Consider the following 24,557-nt stretch of genomic DNA (forward strand, 5'->3'; position numbering starts at 1 on the left):
TCAAACTCTAAAAGCCTGCTCCATGGCCGCATGAGGCTTGGGGGGGGGGGGGTCGGACACATACAGACACAAACCATAACAGAGAGAAAGAAAGAAAGAAAGAAAAGGAAAGAGAGAGAGAGAGAGAGAAGGAAAGAGAAATGACAGAAAAGAGAAAGAAAGAGCTAGGATTAATTACTCCATTGTCATTAGGAGTTACATTCTTTTAAGTTGTGTTGGATCATCATTTAGTAGACAGAACAGTGTGTTTAGGACCTTACAGTCGATACAAAAGCTCTGGAGTTCTGTTGCTTCTGGTGGTAGGGATGAAATGAGAGGAGACATAAGGGGTGTGTTTGAAGGGAAGTGAAGGGATGAAATGAGAGGAGACATAAGGGGTGTGTTTGAATCTTGTCTGTAAGTTTTCTGTGATTGTAGTATCTAATGATTTTTTGAGGAATTTAGTAAGAAAACCCCCTTGAATTCTAACATTATTACAGTGGAAGTTCTTTATCCATTTTCTAAATATTTTCTTAATAAACTGCTAATGAGTAACTTGAGGCAAAATAGTATTTTGTAGGACTCAAGTCAAAGTAGATAAATTATACTTCTAACATTTGTCTATATTTTGTTGATATGTGGCTTTCGTTTTCCCTCACTGTAATCAGTGACCATCGAGCATACCTTACCTGCAGTGATTTTAACTCTCAGGCAGTGGTTTCCCTAACTAATATTAATAACAAATTTTTAGTCGTTTTATGATAGAAGGATAATTTTATTGATCATTGAACTATTAGATATCTTTCTCAAATATAAGCTAAGAAATACTTATCAGTCTTCACAGTTGTGATGACTTAAATCTAGGATTGGGTTACACACGTGAAAAGCCTCCTGTTTCTGTAGCTTATTCTCATTATGAGACTACTATACTCTCGTTTTCTCTTCAGTTTTTCTGCAGGGAAATGAGATATTAACTTTAAGAGATAGTTAGTATTCTTAGTTGGTTTATCTCTTTAATAAATTTATGGTCCCCAATCTGCTCGCTATGTAACTCTCAACACAGACTTTAAAAATTATCTTAAAGGTTGGAGGTAATCTGTTATTCATATAGGTATGTTTTATGAACAAACTACTTGTTTGTATTTTATTATGATTACTGATGGAAAAACGGTAATCGCACTGTATTGATTACATAAAAGGAATGAATAAATCTGATTATTTCTCCTTCATGAACTCCTGACTGTAAAGTCAACCAACAGCGAATTTAGTATAAGCACTTTACTTTCTCCTGTGTGCTTTTCTGGTCATTTTGATGAGGGCAGAGAAAAGAAGTGATATTTGGGCAACACGCATTTTTATTTCACCTTAAAGATCATGTAGGAAATGAGTGTTTTAATTCATATCAAATTTTGTCTCCCCGTATATTAAAGATTTCAGGCTGTAAGGAAGAAGTTTGTGACAGAATTAAAAGAACTGCGACAAAAGGAACAAAGCCCACATGTGGTACAAAGTGTCATCAGTTTAATAATGGGAATGAAATTTTTCCGGGTAAAAATGTATCCTGTGGAAGATTTTGAAGCATCTTTTCAGTTTATGCAGGTAACATATCTTCTCGGTGGTAGTAATTAGAATTAGCCCAACAGTAATTGTCCTTGTTCTTTATAACTCTTTAGAAGAAACAAAATTACATTAGTCCACAACATCATTATTAGTTTATTATTCCAAGTGTTAAATTCTTACAAGTTTGGAATTACTGTCATTATTGACATGAGGGTGCCCTGACTTTAGTTTTTGGTAAAATAGCCTGTTCACAAAATTCTGGTGCTACCACAAAGTTTTTAACCTTTCCTCTTTTTTCAATCCTTTTTCTTTTCTAGGAATGTGCTCAGTATTTCTTAGAAGTAAAAGATAAAGATATAAAACATGCACTTGCTGGTTTATTTGTGGAGATTCTTATCCCTGTAGCTGCTGTAAGTACATAGGATTTTATACCATTCTTATGTAGGAGCCATACAGCGTTCTACTTCAATTTCTTACGTGAAAACTTGCCAGGCAGTAAGCAGAGGCCATCAGAAGTTTCACTTCGGGGCTGGGGATTTAGCTCAGCAGCAAAGCGCGGCCTGGCAAGTGCAAGGTCGTGAGTTCGGTTCCCGGTACCGGAGGGGGGAAAAAAAAAGTTTCACTTCATTTGTTACTATGGGGGAACGACTTTGTTTTGTTGATTGATATGTAGTGTTTTGCATATCATTCCAAAAATTTGTTTGGTGGTCAGTTAAATCCAGTCCCCTTTACTGTAATCTTGGCTAGAAAAAGAAATGGATTACCTTTCTTTTTTTTCTTTTGGTTTTTTGAGACAGGGTCTCACTATGTAGTTCAGTGACGATCCTCCTGCCTCAGCCTCCCAAGTGCTGGAATTACAGGCATGTACCACCACACCCACTGAAATTAATTACATTCTTGTATTCAGATTTTATTCTACTTAAAATTTCAGAAAGTAAATTTATTTTCATATTGAGCAATTGAACTGTCTTGGATTTCTATTCTTTTTTTTCCCCTTTTTTGGTACAGTGGAATCCAAAGCCTTCACACTGAGCTACATCCCCAGCCTTTATTTTTTTTTTTTTTTTGAGACAGAATCTCACTATGTTGCCTAGGCTGGTCTTGAGATCTTCCCGCTCCTGCCTACTAGAATGTTGGGATTACAGGTGTGTGCCACCATGCCTGGCCTTGGCTTTCATTTTTAAACTGAACTGATTCATAGTATTCTATTCATTACTGTCAAGACAAAAATAAATAAATAAAAGTAGAATGCTTGGCATGATTTTTTTTAGCCTCTCTTGAATGTTTCCTTAGAGTTAAATACTTGATAATTTTTCTTTTTTTTTTTGTTTTTTTGAGACAGGGTCTCGCTATGCAGTTCAGGCTGGTCTTGAGCTCACTTTGTAGCCCAGGCTGATCTCGAACTCGCAAGGATCCTCCTGCCTCAGCCTCCCGAGTGCTGGGATTACAGGCATGCGCCACCACGCCCAGCCAACTTGATAATTTTTTGATGAGGACAAACAAACATCATGAACTAAAGTTTCCAAGTGGTCTGAGTGGTGCCACTCACCCTCTCATGCCAGTGTTAACCATGTACATTAGGCTTGTTGTATTAGAGAGCAAACAGGCTGTCAGTTTGTAAGGCCTCCTCAGTTGTATACTGCCATCCTTAGCAAACCTCCTTCCTTTTCTTTTCCTAGAAATGGTTTGCATTACCACTTAGTCATCTCCGATTGTTTTGTGTTCCCCTTGTAGCCTGAGAATCCTTTGTGGGGGGCAGGTATTTTACTAGATTGTTTTAATTTTTAAGGAAACTGATCAAAAGTAAGTGCTTGTAGAAAGCAGACCTCTTCATAGTAGCCCATTCTCACTGGCTTGCCATTCTTTCATACCATATTTTTGTGTCCAGATTTATTCAGTGTGCTAGGGCTGCCAGAATTCTGTCCTACAACCTGGGTTGCTTGACAACGAAACCCTGTTTCACAGTGATGGCAGCTAGCAGTTGAGGTCAGGGGACAGCAGCATGGCCCTTTCTGAGGGCTGTGCGGGAGACTTTGCTCCATGCCTCTTGCCTGGCTTCTTGTGGTTTACTGAAAGCCTGTGGCCTTCTTGGCTTGTCGAAGCAGCACCCTGATGCCTGCCGTTATTGGCACATGGTGCTCCCCATGTGTGCATGTCACGTTGGATGGAAGACCCCCTCACCCTGTGTTGACTAATGTGATCTACAGTGAATCTCTTCTCCCAAATGAGGGCACATTCTGAGGTACTCGCAGTCAGGGCTTCAGCATACAAACTTTGCAGGGACACAGTCCAGCCTGTCCCCCTGACCTCTGCATGGGCCCCTCCTGCCAGGGACACTGGGCCCCGCATGTAACCTCAGCCCTGCTCTTCGCCTGGCTGGTTTGTTTATCATATGTAGTGTATTCGTTCATCACATGTATTGAGTGTTCTCTGTGTGTCAGGGCCTCATCCATACCCAGGAAGTACAACAAACAAGACAGGGAGGACTTTCTGCTGTTGTAGAGCTTACTTCCAGTGCAGAAAACAGAAAATAAACTCGGATGTAAAATACATGGTATTTGTCAGACTGTGGCCCCACTGTGAAAATCTGTAAACAGAATTGTGGCAAAGGTAAAGATTACCAGAGAGTTGAAATATTAATCAGAGTGTGATTGGGGAAGACCACCATCTTTAAAAAGATGGTGCCAATCTGATAAAACCTAAAGGAACAAATGAGAAAGAGTTACTGCGTCTGGGGCTAGAGTACCTCAAACAGAAGGAACACGCACTGATGTCCTGAGGCAAGGCCATGGTTTTGAAGTGTTCTAAGCACAGCAAGGAAGCTGATATATCTTGTCCCACAGCCAGAGGCAGGGCAGTGATAGGTAGGACCAGAAGGATTAAGTAGGAGTCCGATGCAATATTAGGTTAAGAGTTGACTGGCTTTAGCATTGATGCTGCTTTATTGGGTAATAATATTCCTCAGTGATTGTGGGCTGATCAGGTCCGCAGTCTCCCAAAGGAGTATACAGCGAACACTGAATAAAAAGAGGCAAATGGAATGATTTCAGGGCTCCAGGAAGATCAAAGCCCTCACAGAATTCGAGATTCTCTCAGGGCTAAGACTGAGACCTTCTCTGGGTGACCTGTGTTTATTTGGTTATCAGAAGAAGGGAGGAGAATACTAAAAGGGTAGAATTACTCAAGGACTCCTCCAAGTAAGGTATTAAATTAATCCTTAATAAGGATTAAGTTAATCTACCCAGGAGTGAGAGGCCTGAACCTATAGTCTTTATCTAGTTGAGATCGGATCCAGGTGTCCTTGGCTGTGATCTTGTCTTATCCTTTGAGGTTTTCCAGCTTCATCTGCCATTACAGGTTTCAGTAGGGATTAGAGACTCACAGAGGTTCACTTACTGTGAGTCCATCACCCACTTCCAGACAAGTGGCCCAGGCTTTGGACAGATTCACAAGTAAACATAAAAAGCCCATTGCTTAATTTAAGTCTGGTTTGGAGTTGCTTCATAGTGGTCTGCATCACTGCTGCCTCATGGAGATACCCCAGAGCGACCCCTCTGAGTGCTCCAAAGGCCCAGAGAGCTTGCTGTCCCAGCACCTAGCAGACTGGACTCACCACCTGTTTGCTCACCAGTATCCATTTGTTCACACAAGACTGGGACCAGGTTTATCTTATTTGTTTAACCCTGGGTCACTTGGTAAATTATAATACTTCAATTCAGGTATCAGTGAATTATTAACTTATTTAAAAACTTATAGAAAGTGCTTGTAATCCTTCAAAGTTTAGTATTTGTAACCATTTCCTTTCTGTTTGTGCTACCTCTTCACCTAGGCTGTTAAAAATGAAGTGAATGTTCCCTGTTTGAAAAATTTTGTGGAGATGCTCTATCAGACTACTTTTGAACTGAGCTCCAGGAAGAAGCATTCTTTGGTACTGAGAAATATTTCAAACCTTTACAGTGTTTTAATTGGGAGTTTTAGTCATTGATTTGGGAATTTATTGGAGATTTTAGAGAATTGTAGAATCCTGCAAGTGCAGTACAAGGGCAGATTTTACATACGTATTTTCTCCTGCTCTATTTTAAACTATATTCTTGATTTTATTTTATTACCTCTGTATTTAAGAGGTTACTCAGAATTCCTTCTAAATATTTACCTTTCTTGGGGCTGGGGATTTAGCTCAGCTGCAAAAGCGCCTGCCTGGCAAGCGCAAGGTCGTGAGTTCAGTTCCCGGTACCGGAGAAAAACCAAAATAAGTAAATAAATAAATAAATAAATAAATAAATAAATATTTACCTTTCTTGACCAGGTGCTTTGTATTATATGAGAAAGGTTGAGTATAGTCCTACGTTAGAACTAAATTCCTTCATTTTACATTATAATAAATTGTATTCCAAAGCGCTGGATTTTGGGGGCCTTCTCCATCTGATGACATCTCTTCTATGCCGAGATTGAAGGCATCTTTTCCTACTTCACGTTACCCGCACAGTACTTTTGGAGAAAGCACAATTTGGCCTCGTATTTGACCGTCTAATCTAGAGATATAATAAATGTTGGTTATGCCAGGCATTGAGCTTAGTGCTTTGGATTTTTTAATCTTACTGTAAGCCTCACAACTTTATAGGATATCTGTGATGTCCATCTCTCACTTTAAATGTTTGGAAACAAGGGCTTGGAGCACTTGATGTAGCTCCTGAGTCACACACCTGGCAGGTAGGGAGCTGACTCTTCTGTCCTGTGATCTTCAGGCCTAGACTCATAACCACTGCTGGAGGAGGAGCGGAATGAGCCAGGGACTCATAGGAGCAGGTTCTCCTTCAGCGAGGTGACGGCCAAGGCAGTGTCCCTCTGCCATTCTTCGTTAGATTAGTCTGTGAGGTTATATTTCATATTAGAAATGGGGAAACTGCATAAAAAGCTTTCTTAGGTTCTTTGTTTATGAGAAAAGTAAAACAATTATTTGTAAGTCTGGTGCTTTTTCAGGAAACGTGTTAATTCTCTCTTTTTCCCTATCTCCTACAGGCTTTATATCCATTAATTACCTGCCTTTTATGTGTCAGTCAGAAACAGTTTTTTTTAAATAACTGGCATATTTTCCTACAGAACTGTTTGTCCCATTTAAAGGTAAGATGTGATTATATTTCTGTCCTGTGAATATTATAATATATATTCATTTAGGCATAAAAAATTTTCCTTAGCCATTGGTCTGTTTGAATAGTACTTGGCCACATTCTTTTCCATATTTTGACTTTACTTCTTCTCTGAGGAATAAGCGTTTAATTGAAATTATAGTTTGTCTTAATGCAAATGTGTACATTTTCAAGGATCATTGTTTACATTATTTTAGATCTAGCAGCATTAATAATTTTTTACAAATTATAAAAATAAAATTATAAAGTATTAATTTCACAAGACTCTCCATATATTGACTTTATCTTTTGAGAAAATTCAGTAATATGGCTCAAGACTGAATAATGTGAAAAATGCTTTGATAAGAAAACATCACTAAAAGCACATTCAATCTAATTATGCCCAACCAAATCAAAAGGTGCGCTACTGGTTCCACACAGATGTGAAAGCTCCTGAGCAGTTATGTCTTGAGTTAAGGGATACATGTTGCTAACACACTGGCACATCCACTGTCTTTGTCTCTTAGCATTGATAACAGAGCTGTGAAAGAGGTAAGATCATTTTCTCCCTAGGACGTTCGCTAGCAGGATGCTCTTTTCTTCTCCGGATAGGAATCAATGTCTGACACAGAAGGTGGGAACATTCCTCATCTGCATGTCATGTGAATGTTTGAACATTCCTTTGATATAATTAGATGAATCTGTGTGTCTGTTTGCTTATCAGCTACTGAAACCTTGCAGACAGTTCTTTTCCTGTTGTTCCTCTAAATTAGATTTGAGACTGATACCTTATAGTTTGACAATAGTGAAACCAAGTCACAGATAGATTAAATGACCTGTCTCTGGCTCTGGTTCCTTGTGGTACTATGAGAAATGGGATTGCTTCTTCAGATTTCAGGAAAAATCCCCTGGCTGTGATCCTGTGTTCTTTTTCATTGTTTTATATATCATTTTCTTTTTTTTGTTTGTTTGTTTGTTTTTTTCCGGTACCAGGAACTGAACTCACGACCTTGCGCTTGCCAGGCAGGCGCTTTGCTGCTGAGCTAAATCCCCAGCCCCTTTATATATCATTTTCAAAACTGCTTTGATTTCTTAGTAAGGTATATGGCATCTATAAGACTTTGAAAAACATTTTTGTTTATTTTCCTGTTAGATATACATTGATATTATTCATATTTGGATGAGAATTGATATTGCTTTTATGCTTTATTTATGAAAATTACCAGGACCATATCAAGCTGACTAGATTCTTTATGTCTTGCAACCAGGAGAGAAATTTAATTAATTACATTATACTTGTTTTCTGTCCTTATTTTGATAATTCATACAGATAGAGGTACTAAAAGGGAATGGATCTTTTTCTGGGTACTATTTTTTTTCATACTTTCAATAAAGTATTTTAAGACATGCTTCTAAGTGTTTCTGGAAGGTTGCTTTGTTTCATGACAGTTCATACCTTTCTGTTGCTTGTTGAAATTTTTTATATATATGTATATATATATATACGTTTCCACCTAACATTTGCAATACTTTCGCAGTACCTTAACTTTTTTTTTTGTCTTAAGGCTTTCATTTTAAATGCTCTGTTTTCTGTGATCCCTTACCTCCTGTTAAATATGTCTGGCATATTGTCCATTTTCCTTAGTGGCTGTGTCAATCTGCCAGACTAAAGGAGATAAGAGCGACTTAGCATGAACATTTGGAATATAATTGTCTTGGCCATTAACCCTTAACTTACATTAAGGCTCTATTCAGCAGAAATTTTATGACTTGGCTCCTGTTTTAAGACTTAGATAATGTGGCTGCTGTGTGTAGTTGAGGCAGGGAGCTTTTAGCATTTGAGGAAAAATTATGCTAATTATCTGGTATAACAGTTGGAATTTATTTCTTTTACATTTTGGGAAAATTGATCCAAGCTAAAGGCCTTACTGAATTGATTAGTAACCAGTAACTTCATGTGATTCAAGTAATTTCTTGATTTGAAAAAAAAAACAAAACACCTAGGGGGCTGGGGATTTAGCTCAGCGGCACAGCGCCTGCCTGGCAGGTGTAACGTCGTGAGCTCGATTCCCGGTACCCGAGAAAAAACAAAAAAAAAAACAAAAAACACCTAAAACAAATTTTTACTTCTTAGACCAACTCCTTCTTGGGACTGATTTTGATTAATATTTAGTGGATGTTAGATTCAATCTCTCCTTTAATTTGCACAGTGCCTGAGTCTGAAAGAATTTAAGTAAGTGACCCATGTTTAAGTAGATAGAGCTTTGCATCTAGATCCAGTTTTGTAACTTGCTTTTTCTGGTCCACCATATTATTTTTGAATGTACCATAAAGAATGTTGCTGTACTAAATATTTTAAGAAAATATTTTGTGTGTATTTCTGAGATATTAAAAAGACGTTATTCTCTAGAGTCATAAGAATAAGTTATGATTTTCAAGATACTTTAAGATATTGGAGTTTTTTTTTTTAAATATGATACCAATTCTTAGATTGATTATATGAAAAACTGGCTTTATTCTTGTATGCCCATAAATAATATATGAGCGAGTATCATTTTATTTCCACTGAAGTTAAACTTTTAACTTTGTCCCAAACAGAATTAGGTAGTTTCTTGTTCTTTTATCTTTATATCAGTTTATATGCTTATATGAAAAGGGAATTTAATGTTTCTGAAGAATTATTAAGGAAGAGGAATAATAAGAATAGTTGTATAAAATAATTTGGAGATTTTTTTTTAACCCCTACAGCCTATGCTTATTTTCTTTTAAATATTTAAAAGTGTTTGAACTCACATGCAGTGCTTTAAGAAGAAAAGTTAGTGAGTTAGAAATTTAATTGTTTTCTTTGGGTTTGAGTATTGTAGGTGTACCCTATGATGTGCAAGTTGTAGGATTTTATTTTGCACCGTTTCTGGCCACTGTCTTGGAAATTTAAAATTTCTTCTAAATAGAGACCTTGGTGAAGAGCTGTCTTGTTTTGTGCTTATTTTCATCTAACATGCATGTGCTGCATCTCATGTTTATGTTTGCTGTCTCACATTGCTTTATTTAGATGCCATCTAACAACAGTATCAGAAAACAAATAGAAACACTCCAGGTGAGTTGTGTTGGCATTACAAAGTAAAATACTGCTTTATTTCCTTAAGTGTGGCATTTGTTTTTTTCCTTTACCCATTGTTGCATTGCATGTCTGATGTACTTATTCAAACTTGCTTCCTGTACTGTAAAAGAAGTGTTAAGCCATGGCAGGCATACTATTAATGTGGCCTCAAGAAGATGCATTTAAGGAAAAGAAGTGATAATGAATGCTGATTCTTCACCAAAATTTATAATTTTAAAACACTGTGTTTAGTGTACATTATCTAGCCATTGTAAGTGAAAATTTTTTGTTTAAAAAAAAACTTTTTCCAGCAAAGTCAAGCAGACAGTAGTTTAGATTTTGAACATGATTTTTTGGTTTGTTGATTTTGTTTTCTTTTTGTGCTGGGGATTGAACCTAGGGCTTGCACATGCTAACCAAGTGCTCTACCACTGAGCTCCGTCTTCAGCCTTTGAATATGATTTAATGAATGAATTGTTTTAAACTTTTATCCTATTGGTTTAGGTTTTTAAAAAAAAATTTTTAAGCTCACAATAGGAAAAAAGGGAAGAAACTGAAATGATTGCTGCAAAGATCATGTTTAACTGATATTAATACTTTGTTGGATATTAATGTCATTCATTTTTAATTTATATAATCTGATTATTCAAATTAGATGAACATTATAACTAGGGAATTATATATCTATTTTTAAGGCTCAGATCAATTTAGAATTTTTTATTTAGACATAATAACACTGTAGAGACTGAAAAACATTAATAATTCATTTTTATCACTTTTCATCTTGCTGTTTTTTCCATTGTGTCAGTGGTAGCTTTGTAAACATAATCCATCTTGGAAAATTTCAAAATAAAATTTTTTTGTGTTACATACCTCATTACTTAAGAAAATCCAAGTAATTTTATAGTCATCTATACGAGGACAGTTTTTATGTGGAATAGGACTTCATATTTTTTAATGTACAGTTTTCATTAGTATTTTGAAAATAATGTGAATTTTATTTGATGTGTGTATGGAAAGTAAAAGATATATTAAAGATAATTTTTGAAAAAAGATTTTGTTTTGGAGGAGCAATTTTAGATTCACAGTAAGATCGAGAGGAAAGTGTAGAGATTTCCTAGATTTTCCTCTGTACTCACACATGCAGAGCCTAACACCAGCATCCCCATCAGAGTGGTACATTGGTGATAAGTAATGAGGCTGTACTGGAATGTCATATCACCCAGAGCTGATCGTTCACATTAAGGTTCCCTCTTGGTGTCATACATTCTATGGGTTTTGACAAATGTAAGAGGTATATCCCCTCTGATAGTGTCAAACAGAGTAGCTTCACTGCTGTAAAAGTTTGTCCTGTGATTATTCACCCCTCCCTACCTTCCTAAGTTCTTGCTGAATTAAGATTTACATATTTAATATCTGCAACTTTAATGGAAAAGAAAAGTTTTATCAAAGACAGTACTAACATAAAGCTTGGATGTTATGTTAATAACATACATACATTATATGTCACATTAGCAACAAGTAGAAAAGTACTTGAGAAGCATGGACCTGGCAGTAGAGAGAGGGACTGATTTTGAAGCTCTGACCAATGGAGTAATTAATTTTCCATTCTTAATTATGTCAAATTTTCGTACAGATTGGTGTGCCGGTAATAATATTTTATAGTGGATCTCATAAAAAACACTCCTAGTTATCTTTTTGTATTGCTTTTAGTCATATGTATTAGGTGTATTATTCCATCTTAAGAAAAAGTAGAATGGCTAAAGTAAATTAAATGTTATTTTTTAAAATTGATAGTTGCCATATATAATTATTTAACAATGAGAAATCTACCAAACCAAATTTTTAAAAATATAAATTTATAGCATTCACTGCTTCCTTCAAACCAGTCAACAGGTGTATAAAGAGTTTTTCTTTTTTTTTTCTTGATGAAAAAATTAGCAAAATTTTTTAAATTCACTCTTAAATTTCATTTCATGAATGTGGTTATTTAAGAAAGTTAGTTTTTTGTGCTTTGTTTTGTTTTTTACTATAAGAGCTCAGGATGGCCTTGAATTCCTTATGTAGCCCCAGGATGGCTCCTGCCCAGCACCCCAAATTTGAGATTGCAAGTGTGCATCACCATGCCCAACTTAAAATGATTGAAATGGAATAATTATCTGATTCGTAATAATTTAAATAACAAGCGTTTTGATTCTAAGTTAGAAGTATAATTCTTAAGAGTAGACATTCGACACGTGCCAGGTGCTTTATAAATATTAACTTTCGTAATCTGTACGGTACGTGTCATAATGGCCCCACTTGAGAGATGAGAAGCTGCGACACAGTGACCTAACCGCCCCCCACTGCAGTGCATGGATCTGATCCCAGATGTTCCTGCTCAGAATCTACTCTTAATTCTCTGGTTCACATAATCTCTTGTAAGAATATGCACTCAAAATATTTTGCATTATTCCACAAACACAAATGACTGTAGTACAAGTTACTGTTCTAATCTTTCACCGCAGATGAACTGCAAATGAATCAGCCTACAGACAAGTAATCCTTCTGTCATTATGTCAATACTGCAGTGTGAACCATTTATCAAGTAATTTTATATGTGTATAATTTTGGAGTTTTTAGAAATAGTAGTAGAATTCTTGCATTTTATTAGTTTATTTTGAGTGAGAGGAAGAACTCAGAACTGCCTTTTTCATGGTTACTTTTAGCCATCTATACATGCCATATACTAAATACCTATGTTTTTTAAATGTTTTAAATCAAGTACTAAAAAAGCAGTTGGGAGCTTTTGTTTGTTGACAGAGAATGTATTTGATCTTAAAGGAGTGCAAATATTTTAATATGTTTATTCTTATTCCCTTTTGTTTTAAAACAGAATAAAGATCCTAAAATGTCTCGAGTTGCACTGGAGTCTTTGTATAGATTGTTGTGGGTTTATGTAATTAGAATAAAATGTGAAAGCAACACTGTAACTCAAAGGTGAGTACTTTTGTTTTAAAGTGTACTATACTTCAAATAAAATCTTGGGACTAAAGGTACAATCAGTGGTAGAGCTTGTGCAATGCCAAGTTCAATCCTTAGTTTCAAAATTAATAAAATCTTGCTGAAAAATTTGCACTAGTGGAATTTTACTTAAATATCTTGATGGAGAATATGAATTCTCTTGATATAAAGAGCAGGAAAAATTTTTTTGCTAATGTGCTCTTAATGTCATCATCTCATTATGCCAAATTTTTTCTTCCTATAGTCGTCTTATGAGCATTGTGTCAGCACTTTTTCCAAAAGGCTCACGAAGTGTGGTTCCTCGTGACACGCCTCTCAATATATTTGTGAAGATTATTCAGTTCATTGCTCAGGTGAGCACTTGACCTCGTAATATGTGTCAGAGAAGCCCTATGAGTAATCTGTGTTAATAAGTGGGAGTCTTTATGTTTTTCACACATGCTAACAAATACTGGTTAACACTAAACAATGAAGAATAATGGCATGCTTAAAAAGTAAAAACAAGGGATACTTTTTTTTGGTGACAGTAAGTTTAAATCATTAATTTACAACAAGTGTTTTACAAAACCACAGTTGCTTTTTAAATTAAAAATAAATTTACTATAGTGAAAGTCACGTTGCCATCAGCCCTACCCCAAATTACTCCCCCTTGCTTTGGAAACATTCACCATCCTTGCCACTTTCTGAAGCAGTTCTGGAAGGCCTCTCCGGTTTCTGTGGCTGCCTCGATGTCCTGACTAGATTTAAATGTTTATGGCAGCTCCTGTCACATAAAAGCATTGCAGCATGTCCTCATCCGTCTTAATCACTGGATCTGACAAGCTGTGGCGTCTGGCTCTTCCTTGAAGTTAAAATGGCCATGAAAGGTAAAAGTTTTGAATTGATTCAGAACATTGAGGCAGCCATGACAGTTCAACTAAGGACCCTCACAAAAGAGGAGGTCCAGAACTGCTTCAGAAAGTGGAAGAACAGTGGGATAGGTGTGTTCCAAGTGGGGGGGAGTATTTTGAGGGGAAATAATGAAAATATTCCTTTTACCTTAATTTTAAAAAATTTTTAGGAACTGGGGATATAGCTCAGCAGCACAAGTGCCTGCCTGGCAAGCAGAAGGTCCTGAGTTTGATTCCCAGTACAAAAAAAAAGTAAAAAAATTTTTAAGCATTCACCATATTTTTTATCATACCTTGTACTGGGAGAAGGAGACACAGAAGTAGAAGAACTTTAAAGTGTCATGAAAGTGTCTAATAATCCCATTGACTGATTACCCCGAGTATCTCAAAAGATTTCTTAGAAAATTGTTTGCATAGTCTATATTAATTTGCTTCAGATAATAAAATGCACTGTAGCTACTTAAATCCTATGGATCTTATAGCTCTCAGAATTGCTGGTAGGACTGAAGTGAAGAAAAAAATTCTAATCTGTATGAGCTGGAGAAAATTGCACATTGTGCTGTCTAGAAGGCTGCTTGCTGATATGCTGAAATTCAAAAGCTGTCAAGTAAAGCAGTCATCATGTATGGGTTTACTTCAGGGTCATGCATCTCACCAGTAAAACAGATCCCTTCTCTTCCTGTCCTCCTCCTCCTCCTCCTCCTTCTCACAACCCCAGTTCCCAAAGACTCGTGAGTGTACCACTTTGCAGGGTTTAAATTGCATCCTAAAGCCTAGTTACTAGGAAACACCATTTATTTTTCTTGCCTCTGCCCTAAAGAAAAGGTTTGTTAAGCCAGGCTTGGTGGCGCACGTCTGTAATCCTAGCACTCTTGAGGATGAGGCAGGAGGATCACTGTGAGTTCAAGGCCAGCCTGGGCTACCAACAAGATCCTGTCACAAAAAACAAAGGGAAGGGGTGGCGGCATTGTTAGAATGTTACTAAATGGATGCTGAGTGAGCCAGTCTGAGGCGCTGGTTATATTCCTGTGAGACATCAGCCCCAGAGAAACAGGTAAGATGACCTCAGGTTAAATGATCTGGATTCCAGAATAGTGATTATCTTCTCTTTGAACAGAAGCTATGATGATTTAGATAATCCATAATAAAATAATTTTTGACAATGAGGAAAAAAGGAATATTTAAACAAAATGAATACACTTCTGTTTACTGGGGCATATCTAATGCCGTTTCTTTGTCTCAGGAATTGTGTCCATCCCCTCAGGTTAACTTCACTCTCATAGCCCACCAGGTCCGTGCAGCGCCTCCCAGGCAGCCGCCCACTCAGTACCATCTTCCTCCTGGAGTTCTGTCTGAGCCCTGTGCTTGTCGGACCCCTGCTGTTCCCTGCACTTGTTGCATACCTGTTGTCTTAGGAGTTCTTTTTTTGATCCTTCTGAGAATCTTTCACTGAAAATTTGAATATGATTTTGGCGAATGAATGTAGTAAGCCAATTGTTTGATATTAAGTAATATATTTATACTATTTTAACCTTTTTCTTTTGTTCGGCTAGGTTTCTGTATTTTTTGGTTTACCTGTTTGGTGGTGCTAAGGTGCTCTATTGCAGAACTCTGTCCCCAGTCCTTTTTACCTTTTTCTGTTTCAAGAAAGGGTCTCACTTAAGTTGCCTGGCAGGAGTTGAACCTGCCATGCATCTTGGACCTCAGCCTCCCTGAGCAATGCGATTACAGGCGTGTGCCACCACGCTCTGCTAGATTTGTTTTTTTTAAGGGCATAAACTTCTATTGTTGCTGTTGTGTGTATGATTCTTAGATATGTAATCTGTACCAGCAAATTATAAGGACTAATTGTTTGGGGTTTTTTTCTAGGAACGTTTGGATTTTGCAATGAAAGAAATAATATTTGATCTTCTCAGTGTTGGAAAATCTACTAAAACTTTCACCATTAATCCAGAGGTAAAAAAAAAAAAAAGCATACATAGTATAATATAGTGTCCTGTACTATTTATTTATTTCCTTTCAACAAAGGTTCTGGAGTCAGAACTCTTAGGTTCAAATCCAAGCTCTACTTCTCACTATGGGTGTTATCCTGGAAAACTTATTTAACATTTCTGACTACTGGCTCAATGGTTTAATGGTGGTAATAAGCATGGTAGAAAATAACAGAGGGAGAATATTTTCCAGACTAGCCAGCTCAGCTGGCTTTTAGAAGTTGTGACATGAATTCTTCCACTTTACATGATTTATGTTCAAAGTGTTCTTTAATAAATATCATTTATTCAGCATTTTTTGAGCACCTACACTGTAGCAGATACTATTCCAAGTTCTGAAGGACAAAAATCCTTTCACCCAGATGGAATTAACAGTTTAAAAAGAAAGAAAGAGAACAATTAAAGAAAGAAGGAAAGAAAAACACCCCAAAAGAAGTGCTACCTCACATTTCTCTCAGCATTAGTTGTGAGACATTACATTTTTAGATTGTTTCAAAATATTTTACAACCTAATTGCCTATTAGAATCTAATGACATTTGAGAATATAAAGAGGCAAAGTAAACGCTCTCTCTCTTACGCATTTTAAATTACTATGCTACTCCACCTTGTAATTGAATCTTAAGATATATGTTTATGTGTTTACAAATGAGTTGGAAAGTTCTTGAAGTTTTTCACTCACTTATAGAATTGTTAAGATAAACTAATAATTATTTCCAGATTTTTAAAAGTAGGTAGACATGAATGTTTTTATAGATAACATATTTAATATGGTTTCTAGCAACAAAAATCAGAGAACAAAAGATATTCTCTTGAGCATCTTTTTGTTTCCCCAATACTGGTGGTTGAACCCAGGGCTTCACACATAACGGGCAAATTCCATACCACTGAGCTTCATCCCAGCCTTTGGGTGTCCATGTTTTTTTTCTTTGAAGAAATGTTTATTCAGAATCTTTGCCCATGTTTCTTTTTTAGAAATAATTGTATTGTTACATTTTAGATATAAATAATGATAACATTCATCATAAGGAATTTGTACCTGCACGTGATATATCTTAATTCTTCTTTTTCCCCCTATTCTCTTCCCCTTCCTTCAACCTCTCTTCCCTTCCTTATTTACAAGAGCTTTGTTTCCATTTTTTCCTTCTATTCTTTTTTTTCTTGACCCTTCCTTCCTTTCCCCTTCCTTCCTCCCTAGTCCTTATTTGAACATTTTCTTCCTATCTCACAATACCTAAATACATTTTGACCTTTTGGTTTCTCATACCAGGGAAACGATGTGATATTTAAGAATGTGTATCCTATTTATTTCACTGAAGAATATGGTCTCAAGGTGTATCCATTTTCCTAGGAATGTCTCAAGTTTACCCTTCTTTGTGGTGGAGTAGTACTCTGTTGTATGAAAGAAACACATCTTTATCCATTCATTAGTTGATGGACATTTGGACTATTTCCAAGCTTTAACTACTACAAACTGTGATGCCATAAATATGGGTATACGTATACTGTTGTGGTCTGATGCTTTTAACTCTTTTGGGAAGATACCAAGAAGGGGAATAGCTGGGTCAAATGGAACCTCCAGTCCTAGTTTTTTGAGGAATCTCCACACTAATTGCACCAGTCTACACTCCCTCCAACAGTGGAAAAGGGTTCCTTTTTCGTCACAGCCCCATCAGCATTTTTCATTGGTTGATTTCTTAATAATAGCTACTCTTTCTGGAGGGAAGTGGATCTCAGCATTGTTTTCATTTGCATCTCTCAAATGACCAGTGATGCAGAACATCTTTTCGTGTATTTATTTGCCATTTGTACTTCTTCACCTGACAAGTGTCTCTTCATTTCAGATGCCCATTTTTGGATTGGGTCTCTAAATTTGAGGGGTGTGATTTTGAGTTCTTTATTCTAGATATAATAAGTCCTTTGAGGAACAACGGGCAAAAATTTTTTTTCTGACACTATGGGTCGTCTGTTTACTCTGTTGGTGGTTTCTTTTACTTTCCAAAGCCTTTTAATAAGATGAGATCACAGTTGTTGATTCTTTGTGGTATTTCCTGTGTGGCTAGGGTTTTGAGCATTCCTTTTTTAAAAAAATACTCTGTCCGCTGATGTTTACTTCTGAAAGAAATTGTTGCTTTTCTCACTGAAGTTTTCATTACTAAGAGTAGAAAAACCTACTGGTCGTTCTAGGTGGTGGTCGTTGCTCGTTCAGGCTTACTTTATTACTCTCTTTGATCTGAGACTATGAGACACATTGCCATCTGAGGGAGGGCATCATTACCGTGTTTTATATAAAGATGACTGAAACCTAAAGTCTTAGTCTTACTTGGATAATGAATACATGTGAGCACAAGCTTTATTTTCTTGCTGTACTCCAGTGAAATGCCTTGCGCACTCTTTGGGGTACATGTACCCTGCTCTAGGGCCACTGGGGCAGTCAGAGGCAGTGACGGCATGCACTTCCACAGTGGTGCTGCCAATAGATGGCAGATCATTCATTGTGAAAAGGGACACTGAGAAAAATAGGTCTGGAGACCAGATATTGCCTTTGGTTTGAAAATGTTTAACCTGAGGACACTCCGACGGGTCCCAAGAGTCTGAGTTCAGAGGAGAGCACAGGCAAAAAGTTTGTTGGTGGTCTGGGATAGATGGTAATGGAGGCCATATAAATATAGGCACTTTCTTCGAGAGAGAATACATAATGATAGGACACAACAGGCTAGGGAGATCCTGAAATATAGCAAGAAGTGACATAGCCATATCAAAGGAGGGGTGTTTCAGGAGAGAAAGAAAATTTGACCTTGCCATGCTGCAGAAAAGTCCAGTAGAATGCAAGAAAAATGCCCATTGTCTTGAAAAATATGATCACTAATGAGTGAGAGCTACCTCTAAGTGCCTCGTGGGCAGTGTTTATTCCATCAAGATAATTGAGTATAGTTAAAAGAAACGGGATAATTTCAGCCTAATGGGAAATGTCAGAGATGCAAGAAAGAGAAGGGATTGATGGTGTGATATTCCAGAAAATGCAAGAGCAGATGGGATAACAAATAGGAAGACTACCACTCCCACCCCAATTCTAATGAGCAAAGGGCAGGAAGAAGTGCAGTTCTGAGTAGACTGGTGTGATTTGTAGGGAGAGCTTCAGGAAGGTTAATTTTTTTCTTTCTGTGAAATAGGGAAAATTGTCGCTTAGAGAGGCGAAGGGAGGGAAGACATCAAGGTGAGTTGAGGAAGGGTGGAAGACGTTTGAAACAAGCCCTAGAGAATAGGAGACCAAGTTGACCCCAGAAGTCAGTGGGAGATATATGGGATTCTGGTACCAAAGCAAACGCGATTGCCGGGACTGGTTGAAAATGTTAAACAGGAAGGTTAGTCTTCCATCTGACTTCTTTTGTCTCATCTTCCCACTTTATTTGGTGAGATATTTCTAACATGACAAAAAGATAATATATGGCACTAATTTCACTTTGTAATTTTTCTCTAAAGAGAATGAATATAGGCCTCAGAGTGTTCCTTGTCATAGCAGACAGCTTGCAGCAGAAAGATGGCGAACCACCCATGCCAACAACTGGAGTGATTCTTCCCTCAGGAAATACTCTTCGTGTAAAGAAGATTTTTCTCAATAAAACCTTGACAGATGAAGAGGCAAAAGTCATAGGTTAGTGTTAACTGGAATAAATACATGGCTTTGTAATACAGGTGAATATTCTTTTGTAAAAGTCTGTGATCAAATCTAAAACATGTATTTGCCAGGTAATGGTTATTCTAGTACATACAATGATACCAAATGAATATTTTTGGCAATATGTGTAAATCTTTCTGGGAAGACCCTTCTCATTATATCTGTTCATTACATAGTGTCCTTTCTTCAAATGAATTTGACTTTTCTGCAAAATTTTAACATAATTTTTACATACTAAAGCAGATCATCAGGGAAAAAACTGTGTCACAGTTGAAACCCTTTCCTTTGTGACAACAATGAGCTAATGCTATTTAAAGATGCATAGGCTAAATATACTTTATCTAATTTTTGACATTTTATAATTGGGAGCTTTTCTCTCCTAGGAATGTCAGTTTACTATCCTCAAGTAAGAAAAGCTTTAGATAGCATTCTCCGACATTTGGACAAAGAAGTTGGAAGACCAATGTGTATGACTAGTGTGCAGATGTCTAATAAGGAGCCTGAAGATATGATTACGTACGTAGTAAATGATTTACCTTCATTGCTACTTCCATGCATAAAAGAGTATATACAGGTGGTTGGCTCCTGCTTACTTTCTCCTTACTTTCTCCTTACTGTCTCCTTACTTTCTCGTCTAGAGTTCTCCCATATTGCCATTTGCTACAGTTTTTAATATGATTACTTCTGTGTGTTGTTTTAGTCTTTAATATATCAAACTAGTATAGATAACAAAATGTACCCTGGATCTCAGACTAGTTTATTCCTAGTGACGAGGCCTCCAACTGACTGTGTAGCCCAGACTGGCCTCAAACTCGCAGTCTTCCTGTCTTAGCCTTAAATGCTGGGATTACAGCTGTACACCACCATTCCTGACTTGATCTCTGTATTTAATATGCAGTTATTGAATATTATTGTATTCTAATATCTCTGAGAGTTTATTTCATTTTGGTTGGTGGGGTTTTTGCAGGGAGGGTATTTTGGGAGGGTATTTTGAGACAGGGTCTCACTATGTAGCTGAGGCTGGCCTTGAACTTACAGCGATCCTCCTGCCTCAGCCTCCTGAGTGCTAGGCTTACAGGGGTGTACCACCACACCCAGCTTGAGAATCTCTTTAATGTGAAGTTTTTGTCTGTATTGCTTGCCCTAAGGTGTGTTCCTCCTTTTCATCACAACCAGTTTTCCTCACTTATGTCAATAGTTTGCTGTTGTTTAGTTGTTCTTACTGTCTTGTAGTGTCTCAAATGATAGCAGTGTCAGCATCTCCTGAGCAGCTCTTCTTCTGTATCTCAATAACATTGAATTTTAATATCACTTTTGATGCATTTTAACTTAGGGTCTTTAAGACAAAGAACATCATTTTACTGATTAAGAGAAACATAAGATGAAATAAAGATTTTATCACTGACAGGTCCTACACAGCATGCCCAGAAACCACATGCACATAAGTGATGGAGCGGGTGGGGAGAGTGAGAAAGAGAAAAGGACCCTGGGCGAGTGCTTCTGTTGGGCCCACAAGTCATCCAAATGGCCTTCCCTCAAGGAGGGAGCTTAAAGCAGACAGTCCAAGTTCCAGGAAGTCATGTTGTGACGGAGAGATGATCTCTGTGGCATGTCAGTTCAGTCCATGTGGGGTGTGGAGTCAGCAGGGCCAGTCAAGCAGGGTACACCCCACTCTCCTACAGGGAGCATCTGTCCTACAGCATGCTAAGCCAGCAGCAGAGACCCGGATGGATGCACTGAGCCAAGGAGAAGGAAGCTGGAGAACTAGACAGTTATCTGGAGTGACTGAGCCCAGCAAGAAGGTTGAAACTACGTTTGAAATGGATGCTAAGCCAACGTAGAAATTTAAGAACTTGCTGCGCAGAGATCTCATTCTCCTTTCTTGGTTGCACTGTAATCTTTGTTACCTAGTTCTTTTGATTATCTATTTGGGTAAAGGTCACACAGCTTTATCCCTTGAAACAAGCCCACGCCACACCTGTACACTGTGCTGTGTGGGAGCAGGTGCACGCTGACTCGTCACAGCAGCTTGAAAGCCAGGTGTGGCTTGTCGCTATCGTTCGTGGTGTGCGCCTGTTATTTACACAGTGCTTTCTGGACGAGGGAGCCAACAGCAAAGTTTGTGCTACTATCATTAAGTTTCAAGTATAATAGCTGAAATTTAAACCATGTTCTTGGGAACTGTTGTTATTTAACTAAATTGTGGTAACTGAAATTCCCTTGTGAAGGGAAGACTATAAAAATCTCCACAAGGAGATAGCATGTCCAAGGCCACTACAACAAATGCCTGGGGCTGGGGATTTAGCTCAGCGGCAAAAGCGCCTGCCTGGCAAGCGCAAGGTCGTGAGTTCAGTTCCCGGTACCGGAGAAAAACCAAAAAAAAAAAAAAAAAAAAACAAATGCCTAACATATTTAGAACAGTCTACTTCTTTTCTGTGTAATGATTATTTTATTAGGTCAAGGGGAGAACAATTTGAATAAAATAAATTAACTAAAAACCTTACTTTAAAATGAAAACTAAATTCCAACGTATTAAGAGATTAGATATTTAAATAAATTGTCAAATAACTGTAAGAAAATATGGTGAAGGGCTTGGGACATAACTTGATGGTAGAACACTGCTTATTACCATACATGCAAGGGCTGGAGTTCAGCCCCCCAGCATCACACACATGAAAGGAAAGGAGAGGGGAGGGGAGGGCAGGAGAGGGGAAGAAAGAAGAGGGGAATTAAAAAAAGGAAAAGCAAAATAAGAAAAGAAAAACTGGTAGAGTTAAATTGGTTAAGCCTCTGTTCTGGAGGGACCAGGATGGGTTTTTTTATTTTTTTTATTTTAAAGAGAGTAGTTAAAAAAAAAAAAAAAAAAGAATAGCAGCATACCGACATCACAGACATAAACAGAACAAAGCAAGAACCTTAAAAGTGATAAAGGCTTTCAAAACAAAATGATAGGAATTAACAGTGGTTGTTATATTACATACTGTTATCTTCAGCTACGTTGCTTAGATTACCAGATGTAAGAATGGAAAATTGTTCAAACCATTAAAGAGAATAAAAAAATAATTATTAGATAAAACATTAGAGATAATACAGAGTTTCACTAGACAACATGGTAGGAATTCACCAATGGTTATTCCATTGTGTATTGTTGTCTTCAAATCAGTTGCTCAGATTACTAGATATAAGCATGCAAAATTGGGAGCAGGGTTTTTAAAAATGAGCACATTTTATTCCCTAAAATTTAAATGTGTATTTTTGTATTACGTATCACAGGCAGACACAGGAAACAATACCAATGATGACATATGAGAATGTCTAATTCTAAATGTCTTGTTAGTCTTATTAACATAGGAGATTAAATGAAAAAAGTTTTGTAATTTTAGAGGCTCCAAATAATAACTAATATTGAAATATTTAATATCAGTACTATAATTTAAATTAATCATATTTATATTGATACTATTATAGTATTAATCAATATTTAATAATTGTTGGATATTTAAAATTTAAATGATTTTACTGATGTTTGAAATTATTATTATTAATGATTTATTATCTAATACAATTACTTTGCTTGTTTTCTAATTAACAAAATCCTTTTTTGCTTTGCTAGGTTTTATTATCCTGAATTCTGTTTCTTTTGTCTGTTCAGAGGCTGGTTATTATCTACTGGATTTGTGTACACCTTTTTTTTTTTTGGTACCGGAAATCAAACTCAGGACCTTACACTTGCCAGGCAGGCACATGTGCCACTGAGCTATATCTCCAGCCCTGTGTACACTCTTTCCATTTTAAATTCATTTTTATGTTAAATAATTAAACTTGGGGAAGGTAGGATGGGCTCCTACCTTCTGTAACTATTTTTGCAAATTTAATTTCATTGTCTAGCTTATGTAATATACTTCTTATAAATTATTTGTGATGTATTTTTTCAGGGGGGAAAGAAAACCCAAAATTGATTTGTTTAGAACTTGTATTGCTGCAATTCCAAGGTTGATTCCTGATGGTATGAGCAGAACTGACCTTATTGAATTGTTAGCAAGGTAAGAAAGTTCCTGACTATGGTGTTAATTTTGTGTCTTTACTATCCATTTAAATTAATGATAGGATTCTGCTATTATTTTACTACAAAGCGAGTAATAAAGGAATTTTTAATCCATTTGATTTGCTTTACTTTTTGTCTTTTATTTTAGTTAATCACATTTTCCCTTCTCATTTTTAACTTCTAAAAGATCTGGATTTTCCTATATATCCTGTTTTTTAATTCTTAATCTATCTTAAGAACTCCTTGGATTTATATAACAATTATCCCTTAACATATGGAATTGCCCATGAATTATGACACCCAGGTAGGACTTAATTGTCATTTTTACCCTTACAATAATTCTTTTCGCATCTAGGGTGATAACCAGATCTTGTTTTCACACTTTTCTCCTGTGGCAGAGCCTGTAAGCGGTCCCATTTTTAGATCTTTTCCTCTATTAAGCACACCTTTGCTCTCTAAAATGAGTAAATGACGTGACAGTCAAAATTCACTCCTAAAAGGAATCCTAGGTTGAGGTGACAGCCTGTTCAGAAACTGCCTTGTTGATGCTGTTATCTTTTTTTTCTGTAAAGGACCAAATAAGAAATATGTTAAGGTTTGCAGGTCACACAACCCGTCACAAACACTCATCTCCGCTGCTGTGGTAGAAGATCATCCAGAGGCCAGATGTGAGGGGGCGGGCATGGCTGCTTTCCGTGGGCAGCAGGCCGGGTTAGCCCTTGAGCCACAGTGTGTCACCTTCTGCCCTAGAAAGAAAACCCAAGTGCAGTGACGGGAATACATCCAGGGTCCTCTCTGGCTGCTGGGCACTTTCCGCGAGCGGCCCCGTTAAATTCACAGTGAATAAACAGGGAGCCAGTTGCTCCAGAGTCACCTCCGAAAACATCTTGTGTTTCACACAGCCATGTGCCTCACTCACCTCGCCTGTTGCAGGTTAAGATCGGCGATAAAGTGGCATTTGTCTCCCATGGGGATTGAGAGAGGCAGGGAGTTAGTTTAAAAGTGCATCATTAAGTTCCTTCCCTTCTCATTCTCTTAATTTTTGCTAAGAGTTAGGTTGCAGAGTTGCAAAGATCCATCAACATTGGTGATTAGAAATGTTAACTGTTTCTAACATTCTTCCTCGGGAGAGGGTGAGCAGCCGCTGTTGTCCTGCCCGTCCCTTCCCTCTCCCTGTCGGCTCACC

The 24,557-nt window shown here is 37.2% G+C and overlaps 1 protein-coding gene across 8 annotated transcripts in view; it reads left to right on the forward strand.

The window, feature by feature from the left end:
- The window catches only part of Fryl (FRY-like), a 266,366-nt gene that overhangs the window by 160,160 nt on the left and 81,649 nt on the right, over positions 1–24,557 (forward strand). For 6 of the 8 annotated variants that reach the window (XM_005392935.2, XM_005392937.2, XM_005392940.2 and 3 more), the window contains 11 exons: positions 1,410–1,578; positions 1,857–1,949; positions 5,369–5,467; positions 6,559–6,660; positions 9,718–9,762; positions 12,641–12,744; positions 13,013–13,121; positions 15,528–15,614; positions 19,131–19,302; positions 19,710–19,842; positions 23,262–23,369. In XM_005392935.2, coding sequence (XP_005392992.1) covers positions 1,410–1,578; positions 1,857–1,949; positions 5,369–5,467; positions 6,559–6,660; positions 9,718–9,762; positions 12,641–12,744; positions 13,013–13,121; positions 15,528–15,614; positions 19,131–19,302; positions 19,710–19,842; positions 23,262–23,369 — 1,221 coding nt within the window. The remainder of the gene's footprint in view (positions 1–1,409; positions 1,579–1,856; positions 1,950–5,368; positions 5,468–6,558; positions 6,661–9,717; positions 9,763–12,640; positions 12,745–13,012; positions 13,122–15,527; positions 15,615–19,130; positions 19,303–19,709; positions 19,843–23,261; positions 23,370–24,557) is intronic. The other 2 variants (XM_005392938.2, XM_005392939.2) reach the window with 1 other exon arrangement.

This window comes from Chinchilla lanigera, unplaced genomic scaffold (genome assembly GCF_000276665.1).
Source record: "Chinchilla lanigera isolate Chin_1 unplaced genomic scaffold, ChiLan1.0 scaffold00046, whole genome shotgun sequence".
NCBI classification, from domain to species: domain Eukaryota; kingdom Metazoa; phylum Chordata; class Mammalia; order Rodentia; family Chinchillidae; genus Chinchilla; species Chinchilla lanigera.